At 36.0% G+C, this 27575-nt stretch overlaps 1 protein-coding gene across 1 annotated transcript in view; it reads right to left on the bottom strand.

Annotated features, from left to right (window-relative positions):
• Positions 1-27575, bottom strand: part of Fap (fibroblast activation protein alpha) — a 69588-nt gene that overhangs the window by 6873 nt on the left and 35140 nt on the right. Inside the window, exons 11-19 of the mRNA XM_070034993.1 lie at positions 26265-26369; positions 26096-26166; positions 23193-23246; positions 21436-21560; positions 17295-17342; positions 12221-12319; positions 11673-11742; positions 10731-10925; positions 5415-5469 (exon numbers count right to left, since the gene is read on the bottom strand). Coding sequence (XP_069891094.1) covers positions 5415-5469; positions 10731-10925; positions 11673-11742; positions 12221-12319; positions 17295-17342; positions 21436-21560; positions 23193-23246; positions 26096-26166; positions 26265-26369 — 822 coding nt within the window. The remainder of the gene's footprint in view (positions 1-5414; positions 5470-10730; positions 10926-11672; positions 11743-12220; positions 12320-17294; positions 17343-21435; positions 21561-23192; positions 23247-26095; positions 26167-26264; positions 26370-27575) is intronic.

The raw sequence follows: 27575 nt of genomic DNA, 5'->3' as shown, positions 1-27575 counted from the left end.
CATGTCAAAGTCAGGAAACTGAGGCTCAGAATGAACTTTCAGTAGCTATTTTTGGAGGCAGTAAATATCAGAGCTCTGACTCACATCCAGGACAGCAGCCTCTGTAACCCATGCCATTTCTTCTATACTTTACACCAGAGCAACTTTTCTTTTTTAAAATTATTTTATTGTAAAAGTGCTGTACAGAGGGGTTACAGTTACATGAGTAAGGTAATGAGTACATTTCTTGTCGAGCATTGTTACCCCCTCCTTTGCTGTGCTCCCACTATCCCTTCCCTCTCCCACCTCCCTTACTCCTCCCCCTCCTTGAAGCTGTAAAGTTCATTTCCAACCAAGTGTGTGGTGAATATCACTGTTGCATTGGTTCACCCTGTATTCTTGTTTTAGTGTTTTGTTATTCCCCTTCCTCTCCCCAAATTAGGCACACACACACACACACACACACACACACACACACACACACACACACACACACATAAGATGCAGGGTATCAAAATCAAGTACAGTGACAACAGTGGGAAGAACATAAAAAGGAAACAAAAATCACATAGTACATTAAAAACAACAACAACAAAGAAAGACATCCTGTGTCCATATCAAGGTCATACTAAAACTACCAGCACAACTATGTTTATGGCAGCATTATTCACCATAGCTAAGATATGGAACCAACCCAGATGCCCCTCAGTAGATGAATGGATCAAGAAAATGTGGTAATATAATATATAACATATTATATATAATGGAATTCTATGCTTCCATCAGAAAGAATGACACTGACCCATTTGTTAGGAAATGGAAAGACTTGGGGAAAAAATCATACTAAGTGAAGTAAGCCAGGCCCAAAGAAATATAGGTCCCATGGTTTCCATCATTTGCAACTATTAGTGTACATCTAGGATAATTTTATCAGATGAGCAGAAAAGCTCAAAAGCTATGTACATATGACCATGTAAGATGATGCTAAGTGAAATGAACTTTTCTTTTTTAAAGGAGAAATAGTAGTCTAATATAGTCTCATTAGAAGTGCATTTGTCCTATTTTACATAGTGGATCACACATAGCAATTCGAATCTCTTATAATTAGTCACTGAAAAAGAAAGGAACTAAGATTAAATAATGAACTAATGCTTATTCAACACCACCTGGCTAGGTGTATATTAACAAAGAAAAGCCCATAAATGAGGCTGTTATTTTAATGGCTTAGGAAAAACCTTCAGTTTTTTTTAATTTTCAGAATAATTGCTTCAATTTCTTATTGCACCCAGGATTTTAACACTATCAGTGTGTTCATCCATGTAATTCTTGGTTATAGGGGGCTATCTTAGCATCTCTGGCCACTTTCTTGTAAACCCCAGTAGCCCTCTCCAGTGGAACAACCAAAATGTCTGGAGACATTGCCAAATATCCAGAGGTCAAAGTCATCTAGGTTTAGGACCCACTGTAATAAACAGATACCTTGTGTTGGGCACATGGTAGATTTTAGTAATCATCTTAAACCAGAGCAAGAAAAATTAAAAGGGAAGTTAAAGATATTTCTTCTCCTTTCTTTATCTGGATAATGGAGAAAAATTTAAGATACACAGCCTATTAACCAACTAGCTAAAAAGTTTTGTTTGAGTAGGAATGATATATTTCACAGGCCACAAAAGGTTTAACACTGTGGAAAAGTTTCTCTTCTCTTACATGGAACAATTGCAAAGATAAATCGCCTGCATCGCCATGTGCAATGTCTCCCTTCCTCCCATTTCCAAGTTCCAAGACTCTGGCTTTCAGCTCTGAGTGGGCAAAAATAATATGCAGAGCTATGATCTCTCTCTTCCCAATCCTCACTTCACTGACTAACCCCAGGATTTTGGTATGTGTCCTCAGTATTAACGCTCTTTGAGCCCCTTGGTACAGCCTGCATCTGTCTTGGGACACCCTCCCTTCTGCTTCTGGGACACCGAAGCTACTCCTTACTGGATTCAGCAGCACTTCTCATAGAGAGGTCAATGGAAATAGTGTTATTATGTGTTTGGTAATGGAGAAAGAATAAAGAAACGTGCAATCACATATTTGTTGGTAATATTGTGTTAAAGTTTAACACCTTCCTTCACTAGTTGCTCTAGATAGATAGATAGAACACTAAACAAATACTATACAAGCCTATATATACTCTTATATAGAGGTACCCATATAGTATTACAAATAATAATTTCCAAAATTATTAGTCCCCATAATACCTTTTCCTGAAAATTTTCTGCTAGCAGTGGAACATATTTTGGAATAAATTCTGTTACAAAAGCATCATAAATGCTTAACTTTGCCGAATATTGTGCTAAATATTTGACAATCAAAGCTACAAAGTGATATAGTTCATTCCTTTGATAAGCCTATATTCTTGTGGAAGAAAGCAACAGGTAGTTAAGACATGATAATTCTTATGAGAAAAGTATAAAGAGCTGTTGGAATATAATGAAAGCCATGTTGAACTGGGTCTGTGAGAACAAGGAGGAGTTTCCCATTTTGGAGTGAGGAAAAGAGTGGGGATGGAATGAAGTGAATCAAAGTGGATAGACATTACAGAAAAGGAACTGCATGTACAAAATCATGGGAACAAGATCACAGCTATAACCTAACTTACTTAAAAGATGTGGAAAGAAATGAAAAGAGGTAAGATTTGCAAAGTAAGCTACAGGCAGATTGCCAAGGACCTTTCACACAGGAAGTGTATTTAGGCTTTATGTTGTGGGCAACGTACAATCCTAGAGCATACATAAACAAAGAAGCATCATGATAAATATATGATTTGGAATGAAAACTCACAAGAACATTGGTGCTGGTGAGGCCACAACATGATAACTTAAGAAGCATCAGGATTACCTGGAATCTTGTCCAAAATATGAACACCTGAGTGCTGTCCTAGAGTGCTACTACATGGCTGGATGTCTGGGCTCTAGCAGTTGTGTGTGAACAAGTGTTTGGGTGATGTGTGTGCATCTAAAGTTGAAGAAATACTCATCTGAATGCCATATGGAGAAACTCAATGGGGGTAGGTGAGAACTTATTTAGATGTCTTATGGCAGAAAAGAGTTTACAATCAACCATAATTTGTAGTTAAGGTAGAGAGAAGGGTAGAAAATTAATTTTGAGCTTTCTAATTTAGATGACTCTGTATGTGGTGTGTGTGTGTGTGTGTGTGTGTGTGTGTGTGTGTGTGTGTGTGTGTGTGTGTGTTAAGGTATCTAATGAAGATGAAGACTTACTTTAAAGTAGAGGAAATTAAACTAAAGGCCACAAAAGACATTAGGAGAGAGAAACGTTTGAAATACATGGCTCAGAAAGTAGGTAGATGTGAATGACAGGGATCTAGCAGACCACTCCTCTCTGAAGCCACAAGGTTTTGCCCAAGAGAATGGAGAGATACATATGCACACTAACATTTAAGCAAATTATAGAGTTCAATGACCTGAGAGACAGGATGAAAAGAGAATGGTGCCAAAGAGCTGTTCAAGGCTGATTCTGCTTTATGTGGCCTCAAAGGCCCATTTCCTATGCTCACCTATCTCATATTCTACATCTTCTTCATGATTCTTTATATTGAAGTTTTGTATATTCTTGAGTAACTCACACATACCTTGCTCTTTGCTGCCTTGGGAACTGGACAATACAGTCTTTACTCTGCTTGGAATTCTGTAAGCTACCTTTGCCTATCTCCAGTGTGGATTCATTCTTAAATCCTCCTTTAGCTCTTATAGCCATATTACATCTTTGTTTAACACCTGGAATATTGATAGACCAGCATTTTTTTGCTATTTTCTCCCAGAAGCAATAAGAAGTTACAAGATTGAAAAAAATAAATGAATGAATCACAAACCATACAGAGGTCTTAGTAAAGGTGGACTGGTATAGAAACCCCAGACCCATAGAAACAGAATTTTTCTTTTTATTTACTTCTTTTTATCCCTTACTGCTTCATCCTACTGATTTGGAGTCTGCTGAGGTATTGTATTCATTGTCAGTCCACTGATTACTTTCTTCTCTCAAACAAGTTGTGAAGTCTGTTTTATGATCCTTGCCACATTGTAAAGTAACTTAGGAAGCCAATATACTATTTCTATTAGATGTGATAGGGACCTCTTATTGAAGAATTCCAAGTTGATAGAGGGTACTTTAAGGTGGTGAGCTGTATCTTTAAGTCATTCTATATGCATGACTCTCTATGACACTAATGCTTAGGATGTTCTAAACGTGAAATTAAAAGTTTTACTTCATGTTTATTTCAAAGCCTTCAGTAAAAGCAAAGAACAGCTCTAAGAGAAATGTTAAGTGTTTAGCGTGAAATAAAAATCCTTTCAAAGAGTGACTTTCGAAAATTTCATGAAAGCGGATGGTAGAAAAGGTCTTATCTGAAATATTCCACTATAAAATATTTCATTTATTTCTACCCATTTAAATTCCATTCTGTTTAGATAGCTAACATTTGATGGGTTTAAGAACGACCAAATGGCTTGAAATAACAACTTTCTCCAAATTCCTAACAGCCCTTCATCTGGTCACCACTGAGCTGAGAGTTGAGCTGAATCCTGCAGATTCCTTTCAATATTGGGTTTCATTCCCTCCATCTTGTGCAGGCCGCTCTTAGAGAAAACAGCCAAGAAAAACAACCCAAGCACAACAGGCTGCAAATTGACTTGCAAATGTACAAACTCAGACCAAAAAGTGAAGCAGGAAATCATCTTTGAAGAGTAATCATAATTTATAATGGGCAAGCCTAAACTCTTTCCAGTATTTCCCTAAACTTTCCAGTGATTTCATTGCCCGTGACTGATAAGTTTTGTCACTTCCTTTTATATTCAAGCAGCTCCTCAAACATAGGAAACTTCCTGCATCATCTATGTCTTGGAAATTAAACAATAGTTCTCTCCACTGACTACAATTAATATTAGGTCTAGTAAAGGAATTTGACTGCTGAAAAGGAGAAAGAAATTGAACAATCTGAGTATGACTATATTAGGCTAGGTACTAAGGAACTCATGTTCTAATATTTCCTATCATTTCAAACTTCTACTAAACTTCTTAGAACAATGAGATACAAAAAAAGGAGTTATATCTGTCTTAATAACAAAAGAAATTAAACCTCTGATGAGTATAGTTCAGTTCAATATACTATAATTTTATGTCCATAATTAAATAAGAAATGTTGATTTAATTTTTTGTTTGAGGAACTAGCTAAATGATTGAGGGAAAAAAGAAACAAATACTTAAACCCACCACTTTTGAAGCTCATATTACCCAAATTGACTGTTTCCATTGACAGATTAAATTATGTTACAACATTAACATTTCATGAGAAACCTTATAAGCGAACACTTTAGAAAATGATGATTGCTGAACTGAATAACAGGCATAAAACAGATAAAACAACTCACCCAGCCCCATATGGCTATTCTTTTTTCATCAATGAAACCCATTTCTATGAATTTTCTAAAGTAAAAGAAACAAATTTTTAGAATTTTAAATGTGTACACATGACATTTACTTCATTACACAAGCATATTTAATCCAAAGATTTAATAGAAATGCTGCATTTTCTTTGTTTAAACACATGCATAATAAGGCTGCATTTACAAATAATTAAAATAATATTACCATGCCTTCTGCAAAGGATAAAAGGTCCTCTTAGGTATACAACTATACATTCATAAAGTTGTGATTTCAACACTGTAAGACTGAGTCTGCTAATCATGTGGCTGAGTTGCTCAACATTCACTAGGTGAAGAGATGGACTCAGAAACACAAACTGTAGCTGTACTTAGTTGTACCAACTTGGAAAGAAAATTTTTCCTGCTGTTGTCTTACATTTTATTGATTTCTTATCATCTTGTTTGTTTAGTTGTCAAAAACTATGATTTCATTTTAGGTCATACATAAGTAAAATATTCATTCTTTTAACGTTTGATTGCTTAGACATCTTGACTTATCATGGTATGGATATTACACATCTCTTAAAATCTAGAAATTATTAGTTTTAGGTCTATCACAAAAAAGCCTCCGTTTGAACATCATTTTGGAGCTAGACTTTTTCCTTAGGACTAAGGGATCATGAGTAAAACAACCTTTATAAAAGTCTTGGTTGTAGGTGGCTCAAAGTCTTGGATGTGGGTAGCTGATGCTGGTAATCCTAACTACTCAGTAAGCTAAGATCTGAAGATAAAGGTTTGAAATTAACCCTGACAGGAAAAATCTTTAAGACTCTTATTTACAGTAAAAGTGGTTCAAGTGGTAGTGTCAGCTTTGAGTACAAAAATGCCTAGGTACAGCAGTGGAGTTCAAGCTTCAGTATATTCAGCCCCCCCCCCTTCCCCCAGCCCAGATCACAGTCTTGGGAAGCCTTCAGAGTTGATATAAACGAGTGCTTCAGTTAATTTGTACCATGATCCCTATCATTGGTTTTCTAGAGCCAATGTGACTTACTTGGGGAACTGGGTAATAAGAACTCAAGGAAAACCTCAGAGAATCAGAGCAGTGGAGGGCAGAAGTAGCAGAAGTGAGTGGGTTGCTACAAAGCCACAATGTGCAGCAGGAGGAAGGAATAAAGCCTCCAAGGAAAAGCACTAGTCTATTAGTGCCCTTCCTCATTAGTTCTTCCCTAGAGGTAGATTTGAGTGATTTTTCATTAGATCAATAATGGAGTTTTTCTTTGTTTTTGTTTTCTTTCAGTGCTGGTTAACACGTGAACCCAAGGTCTTGCACATGGTAGAAGTACTGAGTTGTACCTTGAGGCCCATGGAGTTTCTTAAAGGGATTTTATAGCAACCATTACACTCATTGCATGAATTCAACATGCACGTTTTGAATGCAGAGAGAAATTGGGCAAATGCCCGGGACAAACAGATGGGAAGAGGCCCCGTTAGTCACAGCTTACCCGACACTGATTCTGAAGGACATTGAGGAGTGTACAGGAAGAAATGCAGTAGCAAATGGAAAGATGCTACCTGTGTGATGCTGCTCCTGACACCACAAAGCCAATAAAGGTACAGCAAATTGTGGCCTTTTGGCCAGGTTTTCTTAAACTTTAAAAACCAAATAAAGGAGAGAAGAAGGCTCAATTTCTGGTTTTAAAAATAGTCTTCTTTTTAGTGCTGGAAGACAGTTCTGAGCCATAAAAATTGATCGTGATTTTATGATCTCCCAGAAGCTAGCAATCATACTGCCTTGCATCTGGGTTAAAAAGCAAATAACAGGTGATCACTGGGAACAGGAAATTCTTAACAGCTCTCTTCCTAGGTTTATTCTGAAAGGATGACATTTGCAGGAAATGATAGTGCAATAGTTAACATGGAAATGAAACATTAACACTTAATGTGGTAGGCCTAGGTTAAAGGTTAGCTAGATAATCTGAGCACTTTGAGATCAACAAGGCTCTATAAAATTCACCTCCAAATTCTGAAAAGCTTCCAGGAAGATTATCACAAATGCTATTGATAATATGGTTAAATCAACAATCTCAGTAACCAATGAATAGGATATTCTCCTAATCTTAGAGGCTACCTTGAATATTTTTCTCTTATAAAAATGGCTGTAGTCTAAAATCAACCTGGAATCCCAGTGATCAATTATTATGAATTTGGAAATGTTCTTTTATTGATAACATCTATTATAGTAAGCACTTTTGTCTCACATAATTCTTCACCATTAACTCACGAATTGTTTGAAAATTAAACTATGGGAATGTCAAAAATATCAAATATATGCCAAATGAGCAAGGTTGACCATAGAATCACTACATTTTTTATTCTCTTATATATGTCATTTTTAGAGAAGCTTAAAGGAAGCAGGTCCTACTTCCCCTAATGTTAGTGACCTCACAAGAATCTCCATATATACAATCTCTTACACAACTTGTGAGATTGTATTACTTTTTTGTTTCTCCCTCGATTTGCTGTGTTAAAATCTATGTGCTTCATTTGACAAGTATGTGCTATTGTTTCCAAATATATACATACAAGTTTCATTTGGTATGTAGAAAATTTAGCCAGATTTTTTTTTTATTGTGAAAATACTGTACAGAGGGGTTACAATTACATGGGCAAGATAATGAGTACATTTCTTATCAAGCATTGTAGCCTCCTCCTTTGTTTCCCCTTTGGAGATTCAAAGGGATCAATTCATTTCCTTGAGAGATGTTTAAGAGTTACAAAGGAAAGGTTACAATCCCAGTTCCCTGAATAGGTATTCAGAGATAAATGATTGAATCATTCCCAGGACTATCATTATAAGACTATCATTTTTAGTATTTGTTTTCCCAAAGTATAGCGTAATAGTGACTTCAAGCACCGCCAGGGCTTGCCCTGGAATTATCTTCTCGGTTTCACGTTTACCATGAATGGGCCAGCAGCCTCTTTATGTTCACTGAGTATTTACTAAAAGTTCTTTTGAACAGCAATGCCATCCCTCCAGAGTGCAGATGGCTTAGCACTTTTACAAGATTGTAATTACATGGAAACAGAGTTTGTAAATTGTGTAAGGACATACAGAGACTACTACAATGGCATGTATTCATGTTGGCTGGTTGTCAAATGGTTGAGAAAGTGAGCAAATATATATTTTATCTATCGATTGTAAGAAAACTTTCTTTAGATTCTATCCTAAAAATAACTCAAGGAAGGCAATAATATTCAATTTGCACCTCTGGTGTATCTTCGATTCAAATGCCAAAGAAAAATTGTTATTATTGCAATGAATCCATTGAAGGTAGAATTTGTGGTTTTGTGTCTTATGTACTGAGCCACAGACATAACAATTTTCATTAAGGTCACTACATGGGTTTCATGTTTAAATTTTCACCCAAGGAAGGAATTAGGAAGGTATTTCTTCTTAAGTGGAGTACTACACTTCTGGTAAATCAATGCACAAAAATATGACATATGTTGTTGTTATTGGTGGAATCTGTGATGATAGCAATATGCTGACCATAAAGCAGTGAGGCCCAAGAAACCATGTTTTAGCTTTAGTAATTCTGAATGACATAATTTAATTAGAAATGAAACATCATTTATATCTGTATAATTTCATGTACTGTTGGGATTACATTTCCTTGTCTGATGGTTTAAATAGATATGACCCAAAACATACCTACTCCAAAAAATAATCTAAGGAATTAGGATAAAATGTTGAAAATTATGCTATTATTCTTACCAGACACAACAACCTTTATATAAGAATGTGGGCTGGTGACATAGCTCAATGGTAGATTACTTGACTAGTACAGGCAAGACACTGGGTTCAATCACCAGCACAACAACAACAACAAAAATATATTTTTAAAAAAGAATTAAAAAAAAGAAAACAACAAAAAAACTCCTGTCTTGATAGAGTCTTTTCTTTATTTAACTATCTGTATATAGCCAAAATTTCTCCAAACCAAAAAATAGAGACAACAATAGCAACAGAAAAGGCAGGAAAACCTCCAAAAATCTTAAGCAAAGGAATTATTAAGTATTAAGAATGGCTAAAAAATTGATTCATTTGCAGTATTTTATTAAAACAGATTTTTAATTAAACATTTCATATATATAGGTAAGTATTCACAAAACTGAAGAAACATGAAATATATGTTATGATACATTTCTATTTTTAAAAATAATTACTGTGAATCTAAACTCTTCTGCTTGGGTTAGAGACAAAAAAAAACAGCAGAAAAATGTTATCTGGACCTGAATCCTAGCCATTAAATAAAATCTTTGTTGTGTTTGGTACATTGAAAAAAAATCACAACTACTAATGGCATTGATATGATGAAAGAAATGGATTGAATTTTCTAGTTGCTCTTTACTCTGGATCAGCATTTACCCATTAATGGTCACCATATAACATAATCAAGGACTGACAGCATGATTAGCCTGTAGCTCTTGGTCTTGAAAATTACTCTTCTCGAACTTATACTATATTCATAGAAATCCAACTCAAAAATAGCTATATGAATCTTGCACAGTATTTCCAGTGTGACAACAATTTTGGTGACAATATTCTGTTTCAGGAAAAGATCATTGGACTATGGACTGTGATTAAAAATACAGATTGGAAGAAGAAATCAGATCTGTCATGCTTTTAATTGTGTTAATAATATTACTTTACTATGTAAAACAAGTCTGTTTCTGTCCATTGAAAACAGGAAAACTTTCTTGTGTTAGCACAGTTGAACTTGACAGGGAGTTTAACCACATGTGAATGTCCAATACCTAAAATATGTAGAGCTGATGAAGTTTGACCCACTTTTAAACCTAAAGAGAGAGAATTCAAAATGTTTGACAAATTCAGATATTTGGTTTCATATTATTGCTAGTCACAGGAATTCTTCTACCAATTGTGAGCCATAACTGAAAGGATACTGGAAGGGCTGACATGGTTTTAAAAAAAGGTGTTATCATTTAATATTTGTCTATATATTTACTAGCTTTCTTACAGGAGTATTTTCTCATACTGTGCAAAAAATGTTTCTGTAAGATTAATAATCATTTTATACCAAATAAGAGAAATAGACCAAAAAGAATTAAATCGTTAAGAATGGAGAGATAGGCCCAAAGTGTAGATCAGTGGTACAATGTGTGAGACTCTAGGCTTTACCTCCAGAAAACAAGACAAACAAAACACAACACAATAAAACAACAAGTAAACGATTAGAGAAACAGGAGTGATACATATTGTTTCCTGAATGTGGAAAGTTTGAATGCGAAGATGCTCACCTGACAGCTGTAATCTGGTCCTCAACTTCGTATACCCCCAGCTTTCGATACACTGCGTACAGGAGTTTGTCACCTTGGAAAGCTGTGCCTCGGCCATCCACCAAGGCAATGACCATCCCTTCCTTGCTTGCAAGATAAGATATCCAACTAATAGCAAATACAGACCTTACACTCTGACTGCAGGGACCACCATACCTAAAAAATAAAAATAAATAATCATAAAAAGAATCTCTGAATTCTTTATAAAACTTGACTTTCCATATTGGCATCAGCCTGGCTTCAGTAATTCCCAGTACACTTTCGTGATAAAATTTCAATAACAATAGCATTAGAACTGGCTCAAAATCAAGAGGAGACCAGGCTTTTCCCAGAGGTTTGCTACAAGGAAGTTGTTTTGGGACACAGCCTCTCTTATTCCCCAAAACGGATACATCTAGGGTTGGCATTTCAAGGAATATGTGTGGGTTTTTCGTCATTTCTGCCACCTGCCACTTGCTAAAAGCAGACATAAGATATACTAAAAAAAATCCATGGTGTTTAAAGCAAATTGTGTGTAGGTCAGCACTGATTTTGGGTGTGATTCCACTAAATGTATTCCATTCCTTTATTTCATTTCTAACGCAATTACATAAGATGTTAAGAAGATTTACAATATTTTTTGGCTGCAATTTCTCTATCTCAAAGGTATTCTGACACATTAGGCAATTTGCCACACAAAGGAAATTCAACACAGCAAATTCAAGTCCATCTAAAAATTTCAAAACTTCCTCCATCTATTTTAAATAGCCATATTTTATTTACTCTGATTAGTTGAGGAATATATAAAAACAGCATCAATAGGAACTGTTACCAAGGAGAATGGTTCATTCTATTTCATAAATGTGTATTTCATCCAACATATTTTCAGTAAATAGTTTTTACACCAAAGAAAATATTACATACACTTGAATTAGCAAAGGATACTTTTTTGCTCTGTCAAATTGAGGGGGAAGAATCATCTTGTACCATAAAGCTTTGGGGGAAAAAAAGAAACACAAAAAAGAATCTTTATTCCACAATATGCATGATATCACTTATTTTCTTTTTATAACACTCCATACCAAAAAACCCCACATACCTAGTAATTTAAGTATTGACTGTATTTTAAGTTGGTCTAATACAAATTTTATATTTAATTTACAAGTGGCTAGAAATCTTGAATTACTGGTTGTTCTACAAGCACATACTCTGAAATTAAAATTAGACAAGATCTTTTTTAAAATGTCAGTGTTAAAAGAAAGCTATGAAAAAGTTTAAGCTCAGCCATGTTCACAATCATATTAAAATGTTTAGCTAAATTCAATATTGTTGCAGTAAGAATATGAATATTTTAAATAAGAGCCTATAATATATCACAAGGTTTGAACTATCACATTTACTCTGTAATTTTTTAAAGCAAAAGGAGTGCTCAGCTTCACACTTATGGCTGAGAAGTTTTTAAAAGATCTTACTAATTTCATCCACTTCAAGTTTTTTAATTTCTTCTTTAGGCAGCTGGACATTTTTCAAAGCATTTTCCAATTCCTTGTTTTCTTCCAGGATCTTAATTTCTTAAAAAAAAATGTTCATTTTAATTAATAATATTCCCATAAAGAATTTCACTCTGAAAGTCTCTTGGCCTAAGGCCTCCCTCAAGTATATCATATTAACCAACAGTTTTAACCTAGCCTTTAGCACCAGTAAACATTCATTATGGACATCACATTTCAATCACTGTCTCCTAAACGGATCCTTTAAGCCGTCAAACATTTCTGATGTTTTGAGCAGAATCCCAGAAACAAGACTGTTAATATGATCACACTTTCTGTTCTCCAACAATTTTTTTTTTCAATTTAAAGCCATGACCTGAGGGATGACATTTCTTTTATTATATATATATATATATATATATATATATATATATATATATATAATAAGTAGCAGATAGGAAGTTCTAGATTGCTAAGCACTCAATTTTATATCAATCAATTGTGCAGTTATACAACTTTTTAAAATTTCAGTATATGAAGTGAAATATTATTTCTGTGAGTCTATATTCATTTCTTAACCTTTTATTGTTGTAGCTGATTAATATAGGCAATTCTAGTTTCTTCAATTGAATAATTGGGTATACAACTCCTTCAAATCCATTTTCACAAGATTATTATGTATTCCAGTAAAATCAACGACAAATGTGTGTATGTGTTTGTCTGCCTGTATATGCCATGCTATTTTTCTGTATTATACCTTACCAAATCTTCTAAAATCTGATGTTTACACTTGAGATTAGTTTTTCTTTTCATATTTGAAATAAATTAATCCATTGATTTCCTGAATGCTATAGGTTGGTAATACTTGCATATGTGTTTTTAGCAAGAAAGTTTCATTTAAAAAAAAAAAAAGCTTTATTTTGAACTGGGATTGATACCAGGATCTTTAAGTAAAAAGTTAGTCATTCATATAACATATAATAATGAAGACTTGGGCTGAGAAGGTGGCTCAGTGGTAGAGTGCTTGCCTTGCATGCCTGAGGCATGCAAAAAGAAAAAAGCCGGAAGTGGCGCTGTGGCTCAAGTGGTAGAGCGCTAGCCTTGCGCTGAAGAGCTGAGGGACAGCGTCCAGGCCCAGAGTTCAGGCCCCACGACCGGACCCAAAAAAAATAAAATAAAATAAAGACTTGTAGCTTTGTTTTATTAAAGATTACTTGTGAGATATGGTGATTGCCACAAAGGAAATTCTGAGGTCTTCATGTTTGTCTTTTTGAAAGGAAGTGGTCTTTGGATGCAGTGAACTGGAGACTTGCGACAACACTAAGTTTGCCAAGCCACTTCGCTGTGACTCTCAGTTTTCATCTATTCATGGCATTTTGCTCCAGTGTGTTATATTTAATCTTAGCACAAGTATGGATGTTGGGAGTATGGTTTATATATGATGCATAATAAATTTCATATTAGGTTTGGGTAATCTATTAAGAAAGAGCTATCTGCAACACCTTAGGAGTTAAAACAAAAAACAACAAGCATATAAATAATGGATAGACAATTCTAAATAGAGCCAGCTCTTTGCTTTCCTTGTATAAATTCTAAGTGGAGCTGTCTAAATAAAGGAAATAATATGTGGAGCCATCACCTAGAATACTTGATTGATGGCTATTTTTAGAGAGATATTTATTTATCTCTTCAAACCTCAGTGGGATTTAATGTGTCGAGAGTGAGGGTGAGAAGTCACACTGCCCTTCCCTATGGGACTTTCTTTAAAAAGCCTACATACTCACTACCTTATGTATGGAACTGTAATCCATCTCTACTTTGCCTTGACAATAAAATTAATTTTAAAAACTAAAATATCATATAATAAAATTAAGAAATAAAATCACTTGGTCATGAAGTTAAAAATATGAAATAAAAGCCTAGTACCTGTAAAGGGTGATATAACCCAGACTAGAATCTTCACTGTTTCTCACTCATTGTTCACGAGTACCCAGCTCACTGAATTCCTTCTATACGACATACAGTATGTGCTATATATGTATTTGTAGACTCTATTAAAATGAAGTTAAGTTGTATGAGTGGAAGATCTCATTTTGATGTTAGTTTAATGCTGTTTTGCTCATTAGCTACATTATGTAAAGATTCTGTGGGAAAGCGGACGAATGAGGTCATTCATTCAGTAAGTTAATTTTAATGAGAACCTTCTGTGCCCAAAGCAACTCAACCTCAACTGAACTCTCCATGTCAAATGCCAACTCTTCTGGGTTTCCACAGAATCTAGTTGAAGAACAACTCCAATTTCCAAATGCACTTCATCTTTGCAAGAAAGCAAAACCATTATAATGTCTGTAGAAGTGCCTATAAACTTTCATACAAATATCCCAATACTTTTTCAATTCCACCATACATAATTGACCTCTTTGCATCTCCATCCTTCCCCAACATTTCAGGCATCTCATTCCTTGACTTAGGTCTACTAAATTTTTTCACCAGCTTAACTGTACCCAAATATGTATCATCTTTCAAAAACAAAAGAAAATCCCATTATTAGATCACAGTCATCATCATATCTCTCCCTTTCTCCTGTCACAGTAAGACTCACTGAAAACACTGTAGTATTAAGTAAAAATACTTTTTGCTTATTGTTTATGCATGCCTAACCTCACTTCAATCTGGCTTGTACCTTCACTCCTCCACCAAAGAAGGTTAATCTACTTCTTGCTAAAGCCATTGTTTTATAGCAGGACTTTCTTTACTTCCTACAGCATTGAATAGAGCTGTGTACTCCTTGTTCTTGAGGTCCCTACAGCTCTGCTTTTCACAACACCAAATTGTTCCTTCTTGGTTTCCTTCACAGACTCATTTTGTGTGTGTGTGTGTGTGTGTGTGTGTGTGTGTGTGTGTGTGTGTGTGTGTGCATGGGCACACACACCCGTGCACACATGCACATTTCTTTAATGTTGATGACTCACAGCATTTTGTTGTACGCTCACTTTCCACTAACTCATTTATCCTCATTATTCCCACTGCTGATTTTATTCTTTCAAGGCCTTAGACATCATCTGTTCCATAAATGAATGACTTCTTGATGATCATCTTCAGTACAAACTGATGCTTTGACATCTGACCTGAAGTCATGCCACTGCAGGAAATCTCAACATGAAAAAAGAATCATTTTCTCCTCAAAGGCTTTCTCCCCACAGTGAGTCAATCTCTCTTTTAGTAAAAGCATAGATATCAATTCACTTGAACCACTCCAACAGTAGCAATCTCTTTATCCTATTTAAGAATCTCAGGTTTATATAGCTATCATTTCCTAAGTCAAATTAAAGAACAGATGAGGTTATCTGCTTATGTGTGTTCAAGTTTTCTCTATTTCCCCATCTTAGAAATTTATCTTCTACTGACTGCCCATTATTTCCTGGCTGATCCATAATCTTGAGGAAGATTAACCCATTATCTATTATTTTATATAGCTAATACCTAGCACAGTATCTGGCTTAATTTGGTAAGCACCCAATAAATATTTGTTGAATGAAAATTACTGGTTCCAAATGCAATAGAAAGTAGATAGATAAACCATAAATAAAAGACACAGCATCTGCTATAAATAGAAGTTGGGCATTATGAAAAGTACGGATGGTCCGGCACAATCCAAGATCTAATGGATTGGAATACCTGGCCTGAGAATCTGTATTTGTGATAATTGTATCTGAAGAATTTCACCATTAGACAAGTTTCCAGAACTGTGCTCTAGAAGAATTTGAATTATGTTTCTTGATTTAGAAAATATAAAAATACATCTGATGTACATGAAGAGTGGCATAATACTTCAGAGCAGTACAGAGATTAGAAAAAGCCAGGAATAGAACAAGGACATTAAGGAAAATTCTATGTTATAGATACATTTCTTTATTTTGTTAGGGGAAATAAGGAAGCTGACTTGTTTATCATAGTCATTATAAAATGGGAATTGTTTTTATGGTGATGTCCATTAAAACAACTTTAGGTGGGCTTGAAGGCAGTACTGCTTTAAGACTCTTCTCAGTGAACGTTGGGATGAGCCAAATAATATATTATAACCTGCTATTCTTTGAATTATTAGACACAAGATTGAAGCTATCTTAAAACTAAAACTAAATTCAAAGTCCCACATGAAGAGCTGCACAGAGCTCCTGGGTTGATTTTTTTTCCTCTTATTTTCACCTATTTTTGAGCCATTGAGCTGACACAAAAATTAATCCCATAGCAGAATCCCAACTTGTCACCGAAGCTGTCCAAAATTGCAGGCAAGAGTGCTGAAGGAAGTGGTATCTGCTTGTCCTACAGTACCCTTGTTCTCCAACAACTCAACTCTTATAGTTCTGCTTAAGAATAAATCAGAAGATGTTGGAGAACCATCAGAAGAAGAGAGCAATGATGCTCTGTTGAGAGCAAACATGGTCGTCTTTGAGCTGTGAACCATTTTAAACTTATATCACAAATTCAGGGTAGAGGAGGACAGCCTTCATAGCAGTTGAAAATGAACAGAGCTTCCAAATTTCCTGGCTCCCACATATGACAATAAAGTGATACAATTGTTAAAGAAAAGATAGCTGGCAAGATAGCCACTCCCTGTTCTGATCTGAACTGGAAAAGTTATACCTTGACCAAAATAAATAAACAAAAGCTTCTGCCCCAAACAGAGTTTTTAGGGGGGAAGGAGGGTGTGGGAGAAAAAATATACTGAATAATATGTGGCATCTTTTCAATTCTTATGTTCTATGCTTTTAATTAGGGAAAGTTGGGAAAGTTAGAATTAATCCCTATAATTTAATCATCTGTGTTAGACAAGATTTTGGCTATAAATAATCCTTAAATTTTATATGATCAGGGCTGACATCCAAATCTGTGTAAAAATAATAATAATAACAACAACAACAACAATCTTGTGTGATAACAGGATTGCGCCACGATTCTTGTATTCAGTGTGGGACAACTGTCCTATACTTTCTAGTGGAGCATTACAGAACATTTAAGGTGCTTTTAGACAATACAAGCAGACAAAAGAGAATACCTTGATCAGTGCGGCCATCATGGAGGGTAGAAATGGGGAGGCCTGGACCTGAGCACACGATGAAAGCAAAAACATAGTTTGGGGTTAAAACAACAGTTTCAACAAGGCTTGCTACTAATATTTGTGGTGCCAAATCCAAGTACATCTTTAATTCTGTAGTATTATTTTCCCATAGAGAAGTAACCACCATTATTTAAATTACATTTAAACCACACAGGAGACCAGAGCCCAATCAAAGAACAGATGCAAGAGAAGCTTTTCCTTTACACTTTTCAATGAGGATGCTGAATAATTAAGTCTGTTTACACCAAGAAACGTCAGAAGCTGCTCTGGCAAATGGCCTTCTCAGAAGGCCATATTTTTGTGTTTTTATTATCAAATTACCTATCTGGATTGTCTTTTCATTCTGGCTTTTTGGTTTAATGTTCAGCTTATTCTGGTGGGTAAAATATAGCATCTTTTTTGGGGGGGATGTATTGTATGCAGTAATTGATATGGAATAAATACCTTTTTGAAATATTTTGGATAGGATCATGTTCCCTAAGAAACAGACAGAAGGTTTGTGGACCAGGAGTTTAAAGGAGGACGAAGGGAGGGTACCAAGACTCATATTTGTTGGGTTAGAGGAGGAAGAATGGGCAGGAAAGAAGGTGAATTTCAGCACTGTCACATGTTCAAGTCAATCCCTCAGGGAGCTCTGAAGCTAGATGGGCTGCAGAGTTGTGCCAGTGGGCCCATTGAAAAGCTTTCATTCCCAGTGTGTGGCACAGTCACTGGACATGGACAAAATCTAGAACAATCTCCAGAGGGAGACACAGCTATAAGCTGCCAAGTGCCAGCATCCTCAGCCACTGGAATAATGAGTCAGTCCTAGAGATAGCAGTCTGGTTGGCACATCAATGTCCCCTGTGTATTTCACCATGGAATTCAGCTTCTCTGTGCACAGATTCACAAATAATTAACACAAATCACCACTTATTTGAACATACTAAAGAATAGATTTGATCAGGCAATCAACAAGTTGAGAAGCAGTGTATATAGAGGTTTTGCTTGGTCTCACCATCACAATGTTTCCTTCTCTGTGGAGGGAGAGCCATTAGAATACAGCTATTGGCTCCAAGCAAATCAGAGGACAGATGATTTTTCTGATACACTCTGAGAAGAAATAGTTCCTTCTGGCTTGCGCCTGGCAGCTTCTTGCCACAGAGAACATGCTTTGGATTTATTCCTCAGAGCCGGAAGCACATCAGTGCCAAGCCCCATGGGGGAGCCCTGTAGCTTCACAATTGTACTCAAATTTGTCTAACTGCAATTTCAGGGACAATGTAAGGGATTCAAACACCTTTCAGTCAAATTTTTAAGCGGGCCTTACAAATGATAAAGCTAAGGCTTGGATTTCTTACCTAAATTCTGTCTAACTTGGGAAAGAAGAAAGGGGATGTTATTGGGCTTTTACAAAAATCAACAGTTCTTTGGAGTCTAAGAATGTTAGGGGATGGGAATGTAGAAATTTTCATTTGAGTCAGTATTTTTTCAACATTCGTAAAAGGGACAGCCCAACATATTCCATATTGGGCCATGGAATGAGATGTGGATCAAAATCTCCAGATTTCACTCTATCAGCATTTATCTTGTGGGATTTGTATGGATATGTGGTTCTTTTAATAAAAACTTGTATGTCTGTTGTTGCTTCAACTTTGAGACAAACTAATGACTGGTGGCTCTTGACATAGACCCTGGAAGATGTGGTTCTCAACAATCCCCTTTAAACCTAGAATTCCTACTTTGAATTGTTCTTGTCTTAGCAGAACCATCAGCATGATTTTACCTGTCCAAATCCTGATATCAAGGACTTAGTATCTCGTTAGAGAGTTTGAAGTTACATAATAAGGCTTTACTCTTCATCCTAAAGGGAAAGATTTCAAGGTTTTTCCTATGATGGCGCAGTGACTCATTTTACTGGAGCTTCAAAAACACCAGACGATGTGATGCTTCCCACACAGTATATTTTTTGCTAAATGGGAAATTACCATACTGCCAAGGAAGAGTGAGTGGTGGAAAAGTCAGGCGATTCAAATTCTAGAAAGGACTCTTCCACCAACTTTTGATGAGAACTAAGTCTTGGATTCCTTATATCTTCAGAAGGCTCTTAGTCTCATGTAGATTTTAGGACAACATGATAGAAAATGAATGTTTTCTCAAATGGTTCAAGTGTTATTCAAATGCAACGTGTATGTCACTACAGAGGGATGTATGTCAGCTTAGTGACACTGATATCTTTATCGGAGGATATATCAACAGAGATCACATTTCTTCCAAGGCTTTGCCAAAGTCCAGCACTGCTTTGATACCCTGTAATGTTTACATTTATCCTGGAGACAGTAGAAGTCTATAATACATTAGATATTCTACTTGGTGTTATGAATACAAACATTAGGAGAAAACAGCCCCTACCTTCTATAAGAGAAAAATCAACATATGACTTGGTTTGATAATTTCAATGATGCAATGTTTCCAGCATGTCAGCTTTCAATACATGTTGCATAAATACAGAGCTTGGGTTGAAAATGTGGTGTGTAACTTGAGAGGGACATTTAATGTGTATCTTTAAATGCCATAATCACAATTAGCACATATGGCCATGCACAACAATCTCTTGACATTTCAAAGATGCCACTGACCAAACATTTTTATGGAAATGTTATTTCAAACTGACGTCTTGTGCCATCTTGAAGGAAGTATTTGGGTTACAATGCTTATTCATGTCCATAGAGTCAAGCAGCACAAATCTCAGGCCAGGTGGCTGATTGAGGGAGGTGGCATGTAAAGTTCGCCTTCATTCTGAGGCCTTTGCCATAAAGCAAGGATCTGTCAAAGATTTCATTTTTTCTCTAAAGCCCTCTACCTGATCAATGCAATTAACATCAGAAATATGAGAGATGACTTACATTTTGTCAGACCTCCTGCAATGCTCCACCCTAAACGGGCATAGGTTAGAAGGAAGAGGCAATGGTCAAGCCATTAGAGTTTTAGTTTTTGTTTGTTTGTTTGTTTGTTTGCTGTCAGTCATGGGGCTTGAACTCAGAGGCCTGGGCTCTGTCCTTAAGCTCTTTAGCTCAAGGCTAGTGTTCTGCCACTTTGAGCCACAGTACCACTTCTAGTTTTCTGGTAGTTAATTGGAGATATGTTTTGTGTACTTTCCTGCCTGGACTGGCTTCAAACCTCAATCCTCAGATCTCAGCCTCCTGAGTAGATAGGATTACAGGTGTGAGCAACCAGTGTCCTGCTAGAAAATTTTTAAACTTACTTCTTAAATCCCCATGATAAGTACTAAGAACCTTAGATATTTCTTTAATCTGTAGTGTGGTCTTAGACTGTGTTTTCCTGACAAGTATTAAGGAAAGCATTTTGTACACTAAAAAACATTATTTGGGTAGCACTTATTCATAAACTGTACATATGCCTAAACAACTACGAAATGCAATGTCATATATATTTAACTACCTAGGTGTGTGTGTGTGTGTGTGTGTGTGTGTGTGTGTGTGTGTGTGTGTGTGTGTTTAATGAATTAGTTAAGATATTTTCCAAATTGAGAAGGACACACTGAATGAATGGAAAAGGCTCACTTTCTATCCTTATTTAAACTAGAGTTGGAGCAAAGATTGGCTTTAAGGGAGATGCTTCAGGTTTCTAAGCCATTGTTCTTTCCACTGGCTCTAAGGAAGTGACATTTCTCTAGCAAATGAGGCCAAAGTCCAACCATTTTAACAGGGAAAGTGATTCTGTTTATGATGTTACTTCACTCCGCACAGCTGGTCTATTGCGTCTGTATGCCATGCCATGGTGTTATGGAACGTGGTAGTTCAGAACATGGACTTAAAAGCAAATGACTCTGGCTTAAGTCAGAGATAATTATCAGCTATACACACCTCTGGCAAGTCATTCTCTGTTTCCCTAAAGGCAAAGAAGTAGGGATTATTCCTTCCTATTTCCTGTCATTATTTTCCCCTGAAGTGTGAGATAAGATCCTCACATATAACCAATGTTCAATCACTTATACCTCAGAACTGAACATATGATAGAGACCAAATGATGACAATGGAAGGGGGAGGGTAATACTTACATTAGGTCCATCACCTACCGTAGCAGATGAGTGCATAGTACTTGGCGTAGTCGCTGAAACTTGCTGTGTAATATTGGCACCTTTCTTTCCTTAGATGGCAAGTAACACACTTCTTACTCGGAGGAGAGCTTCCAATGCTAATTCTAGAGGGAAATGAAAATAAAACTAAGCTGAAATTTTGAGATTGTATTTATCAAAATGTACTACTCCATGTAAAGTGACTAATTTACATATTGACATCAAACCCACTCTATTTTTCTGTTGCCAATATCATTTAAAGTAAAGAGGAATCACTGTATTTTGATGTAGCTTGATTTTTTGATCTTTTTTTTTTTTTTTTTTTGCCTGAGGAGGCATAAGTTTTGAGAGAGAAGCCCTCTGCAGTTTTCCTAAAGTGGGAGAAAGATCTAATGCTTCCAACAGAAATGAAGTAGTTACTTTTCATAATCATTAATCTCTTACATTTGGTAAATAGATTGGAATCCATAGCTCTTCATCTTCCGGTCTCTTTCTCTACTCTACAGCAAAACACGTAAAGAAAATCTGGCAATATCACCAAGAAAGAAGTCCCTGTTCTTATTTCTATCTAGAAGAGGATTCAGCACTAAGCAAAACGGAAATAAGAAGTCACATTCTGTTTGCTTCCTATACCTCCCATTCTTTCCCTGTGGGTACATGGGACCTGAATCTTGGAATGCTGTTTCCTTACATACCTCTATAGGCCAACCTGCATCTTTTACCGTGGTTCCTAACTCACTGCAGTAGGATCCTCTGCATCTCTTCTGAATAGAGTGATTAGTGCTTGGCCTTTTGCCAAGACTCTTTAGAATCAGAATCTTAATCAGAATCCAATTCAAGGAGTCTGAATGGTGTTGTGTCAGGGTGGTACAAGGCAGGGTTAGAATCCTCCTGTGGCTCTCAGGGTTGCCTGTGGTACCTCTGAGTTCATGCTAAGTGTCATGAATAAATGAAGAGCATGATTCCAGAGGGAGCAGGGAATATGGCAGAGGGAAAATTTCTTCTTGCCTTCATTATGGTTGATTTTCATATTTATATTTCAGTGCGGTCTTGGAAATTGTTAGAAAAGGAGTTGACAGTGAGGACTCAGAGGTCAGCATGTTCACATAGAGATTCCAACTGCAATATAGAGCACCTGATTCATGGACATTAAACAAAATTATAGATTGTAATCTAAAAGTCCTTGGCACATAGTATACTCTCAGCTTGTGGTAACTGATAGTATCAGTAGTATCAGTACATCTTTCTAGTACCACATCCAGAAAGAAGCATGGATGGCACCACCCTAGTCATCAAGATGCCAACTAGAGTGAATTTACACATTAGTAAAAGTAGAGCTGGCTTATTCCAAAGTAATTCATAGCAAAAGAAGTCTCATGTTATAGGAGTAAAAACAATGCTTGGAATAAGTAAGTACTAAATTACACTAATATTTTGCTGGAGTGTTTAGTAGCATATAATTTATATTTAGCATTTAAATCAACATAAAATGTCCTGTTTCTTCCTTTGAAAACAAATATTTTGAATTAGCTAAAGACTGAAATGTTTTATTGTTTTTATACTGACATAATAATATACAACAGTCTCTGGGTGTTTTCCCTTAATTTATAAATGATTTTATTATCTTTTTACCTTAAAAATCATTCCACATATACCACTGGTGATGAAGTATTTTTACTCAAATTATCTGTCTAGCTATCTATCTCTCATCTATCTTCAGTTTATCTATTAATACTAGAATGCATTGAAATAATTACCTATAGATATTTCTTCTTCCAGGGTAACCTTCAAATTCATTGCTAGAATAAAACCTGAAAATACATTCAGAAATCATTCAGTATTGCTGGTTCAGATGATATTATTATTAATAATATTAATATAGTAAATACTATGGGATATTATTCATGTGACAAAACTATAAACTAGCATTTATATACACATATCATTGCTCATAACTGCATCACGGATATTTGCTCTGACTTCCAAATCATCAGTGAAGGGTCAAATTATTCTGAGTACTGTTAAAATTTTATTCACTAATTATGACCCACCCCATATAAACTATGATTTTAAGTAATATTATACCTTTCCTTCTCCATGACTAATAAATGAGAAACCAGTTTCCCTGTGCTATATTAGTTAATTATATCTAAGATTGCAAACATATTCAAAATTTGTTTTATAAGTCCTGGTAGTAGATAAGTTTGCTGTAAGTCAGAGAAACTTCCAGTGTGGGACACCACATGCTGTGAGTCATGTTAATTCACCCAGATGAAAACAAACCACAGGAGGACATACTTGCTACTTTAGGAGCCAGGTGCAGTTCTGTCTTAAGTTAATAAAGCTATGAAGTGGGAAATGCAGTTTAGTGACATTATTTTTATTCAGCTGTGAGTTCTGAATGTCACAAAGTAACTGTCATTCCACCCCCCAACCCCCCCAGAAAGAGCCAACAGTGTGAAAAGTTTGGAACAAACAAGGTTTGGTTTAATGCTCAGGAGGGTTTAGCAGTCCTGATTAGTTTATCTCCTCGGTGTCATAAAATAAAATGAAATAAAATAAAAAAATAACAAAAATCTCCTTATTCCCCCCAAAAAGAAAGGTAACAGAATACTGCTCCTTCACTTTATATTCTGAGCTTGGTGTGTCTGGCTTATTTATGTCTTCACTAATGTCACAAGACGCCCGTCATCACTTTCACTTGCCTTTCCCACATCATCTCAAACAACCTGTGAATAAACTGCTTGGTCTCTTTCCCAAATGGCTCCCTGAAGCTTCCCTGAGCTGTCAAGAGTTCCCCCATTGTTTTTCTAGGTCTTGGATACCACCCACTTTCCTTTCCCTCCTTCCTCACAGCCAGTAATTACTGGTCCATCTCTTTTAACCATTGACCTCATCCCTCCTTCATTTAACAAATACACACTGCAGCTCTCCTCTGTTACAGGCAGAGTCCTAAGCACTAATGACACACATAGGAGTCATAGTTCTGTCCTCCAAGCCCATGTAACATTACCATGATCGTGGGGGAGGGACATACAAAGCAACAAAAAAATCATCTTATAAATATGTTAGAAACAATAGCAAGCAAGAAAAACCACTTGAGTCATAATCTTGGGGTTCATTTCACCTAATACCAACTTATATGACCTTTTCTGCTTGTCTCAGACATATACTAGTTATTGCAAATAAGAGAAACCATGGGACCTATGTTTCTTTTGGCCATGCTTAATAAAATTTTTTCCAAGTCTATCCATTTCCTAACAAATAGGGCAATGTCATTCTTTCTGATGGAGACATAGAATTCCATTGTGTATATATACCGCATTTTCTTGATCCATTCATCTACTGAGGGGCATCTATTTTCACTGTATTTGATGTTGGTATAATTTGGGGACAGGAAGGGAACAACCAAATTGTTTAAATAGGGATACAGGTGGACCCATTGCAACAATGAAATGTACAAGATGCTATGTCAAAAAATGAACTTTACAACTTTGGTGAGGGGGTGGAGAGTGTAGTCGTGGAGATGGGAGGTCAGGGATGGTAGGGGAAAAACAAAGGAGGAGGCAACAATGCTTGATAAGAAATGTACTCATTACATTGCTCATGTAATTGTAACCCCTCTGTATGTCATTTTCACAATGAAAAAGTTATTAATAAAAAACTACCATTATCCTCTTCAGGTCTCTTCAGGCCAATATTATAATGATGGCTAGATGTATTTCCCTTTCTCTACCTTAGAAACCTATTATGCCAGCAACTTATCTCCCACCTGATCTTCTCTTGTCTTCCTCTGGTTCAACTCCTTTGATCAACACTGAAATAGCTCCATCAACTTGTAATAGGTTTCTGATGGTTATCTGTTCAGTGAGCTTGGCCTAATGATCCTGTTCTTTTGCTCTTCACAATTCAGCTAATGGCAGGAAGGTTATAAGCATAAAGGAATGCCTTTAGATTTAGAATGCATTAGAAGTGACAGATAGACGGATTAGAGAAGATTTACCATAAAATATTATTTCAAGATGATTTATTTACACAGTATGTAGTATGAATTGAAAAGGATAGAACTTAAAGAAATGACTCACTTGTTGAAATTAACGACAAGAGCCTTAGAATTAATACTTTAACTTTGAATTCTCATCATCCACTAACTAAAGTGGACACTAACCAAGTCAATTATTGCTCTGAGTTTTCTTTTCTATAAACTTGAAAATCAATTCTACTTTATGTTTTCTGGTATTCAGTGATACCTCAATAATGGAGAGCTGTTATAGGCATAATATTAAACCTAGATAATGATGAATTGCTATAAAAGAGTCTCCATATCTATGGGCTATCATCCATGAAAATTTGAAGTTTACTGGTTGCTTCAAGTGCTGAGGATTTACATTTGCCTTTAGAACCAGTTGCTATTTTAAAATTTCTGTACTATTTTGTAAAATATTTATTAAGAATCTACTAAAGATTTGTTCCTAAAGGAAATCATGTGTTAATTGGTAAAGAATGGGCAATGGAATCATGGTTGGCTGAAGAACAGAGTAACAAGAATGCTTGGTTACTTAGCTAACAGCTAACAGAGATGCTACAGTATCTTTTGCATGTCCGTCGGCTGGTGCCAATTAAAACCTGAATGGTGCCTTGTGGATCGTGCAATACTTACAGTGAATCCTGTGTTACTCTGAATATATTTATGGCCTCCCACTTGCCACTTGTAATTTGAATAGCATTTTCCTAAAAAAAGACAAACATTATGTTGTGTGAAGCTGAGCGTTATTTGAGCAACCTCAAGTGAATGATCTCTGAGGAGATAAATCTTGGAAGGAACGTACCACAGAGTCTTTGATATAGTGAATATGTTTGTAGCCATCCTTGTCGCTAAATATTTTGTAGTATGAAATGGCATCATAGCTGAAAACTGGTGTTGAAACAAAGAACTGAAAGAAATGCACACAGGTTATGTTCAAAAGGCAAATCAAAGAAAAAATCTCAGCTTCTTTTTAAAGCCACGGATAGTCGTATCTACACAAGCCACAGTGCCTTGCCGCTCTGTCTCCCATCACTCACATCTGAAATTCCAATTTTTCACATGACAGCACTTGCACAATCCAACTACTACTGCCTGGTTGCTAATGCAGACCCTTAGATTTACAAACTTTAAATCTGATTTAATTTCCAGATATTTGAGGTTGTGTGGTTTGAAACATAATTTCAGGAATCACAAATGTATATTGGCGATGAGAATATCTGACCAAAGCATGGCTCTCATTAAAGCAGATAGCCCTTTCAATTTTTGATTCATCTAATGCCAAGCACCTGGTATCAATGCTTCAATAAAGCAATGAAGACGTTTTAAAGATAAAGGTATCAGAGCTTGCCAGACATAGTTTTTAATGATAGGCTGGGGCTTTGTACTTAGGCAAAAATGTTATCCATGATGATGAAGGTTTATTATTGGAGCTCAAGAAGCAGAATGACCTCATTTCTCTAGTCTGTCGTCTGCCAGGGAACCCTGATTGGCTACCCGCTGGGACCCACATAATTACATTGGAGAGCTAGTGACTCTAGTGGGTCTTAGAATTGAACAAGACACACTTCGACATCCTGAATGTGATTGACAGCTGCAATTCTGTACCCCATAACAAAATCCAACCTATACTATCGTGTTTCTCTCATTTAAAAGTTAATGGTTTTCCTTTCACATTTGCCAACTTTGTTTGTTCATGCCATCTTTTCACGAAATGATGGCACATTTGTAAAAAAAATCATATGAAGGAAGAACTACTAAATGTTCTAAGTCAGACAGAGCAGAAAATTCCATAATAGTTTAAAAACCAGGTCTTTCTAGTTGATTCCCCTCTATGCGACATTAAATGGTCAGCAACAACAACAGAATGCAAAAATGTAATTGTATCTTTTAGTATAAACATCTATTCTACTAAGATCTACTCTAAGATGTAATTCTGATCAAAATAAAGGAGAAATTATTGTAGGCATATTGAATAGTGGCTCTACATGTATGTGATGCCCTTTGATAAAGTTGATCATCATTTCTCCTATGCTGGCTTTGAACATGTGCCATTAAAATGCAGAGGGCTGAATAATACTTTACCCTTGTCCAGTTCATGGAATATGTTCTTCTT

The sequence above is a fragment of the Dipodomys merriami genome, unplaced genomic scaffold (assembly GCF_024711535.1).
Source record: "Dipodomys merriami isolate MVZ:Mamm:240054 unplaced genomic scaffold, mDipMer1.0.p SCAF_1, whole genome shotgun sequence".
NCBI classification, from domain to species: Eukaryota; Metazoa; Chordata; class Mammalia; order Rodentia; family Heteromyidae; genus Dipodomys; species Dipodomys merriami.
Note: the sequence above shows the minus strand (reverse complement) of the source record. Positions and strands in the feature narration are given on the sequence as shown.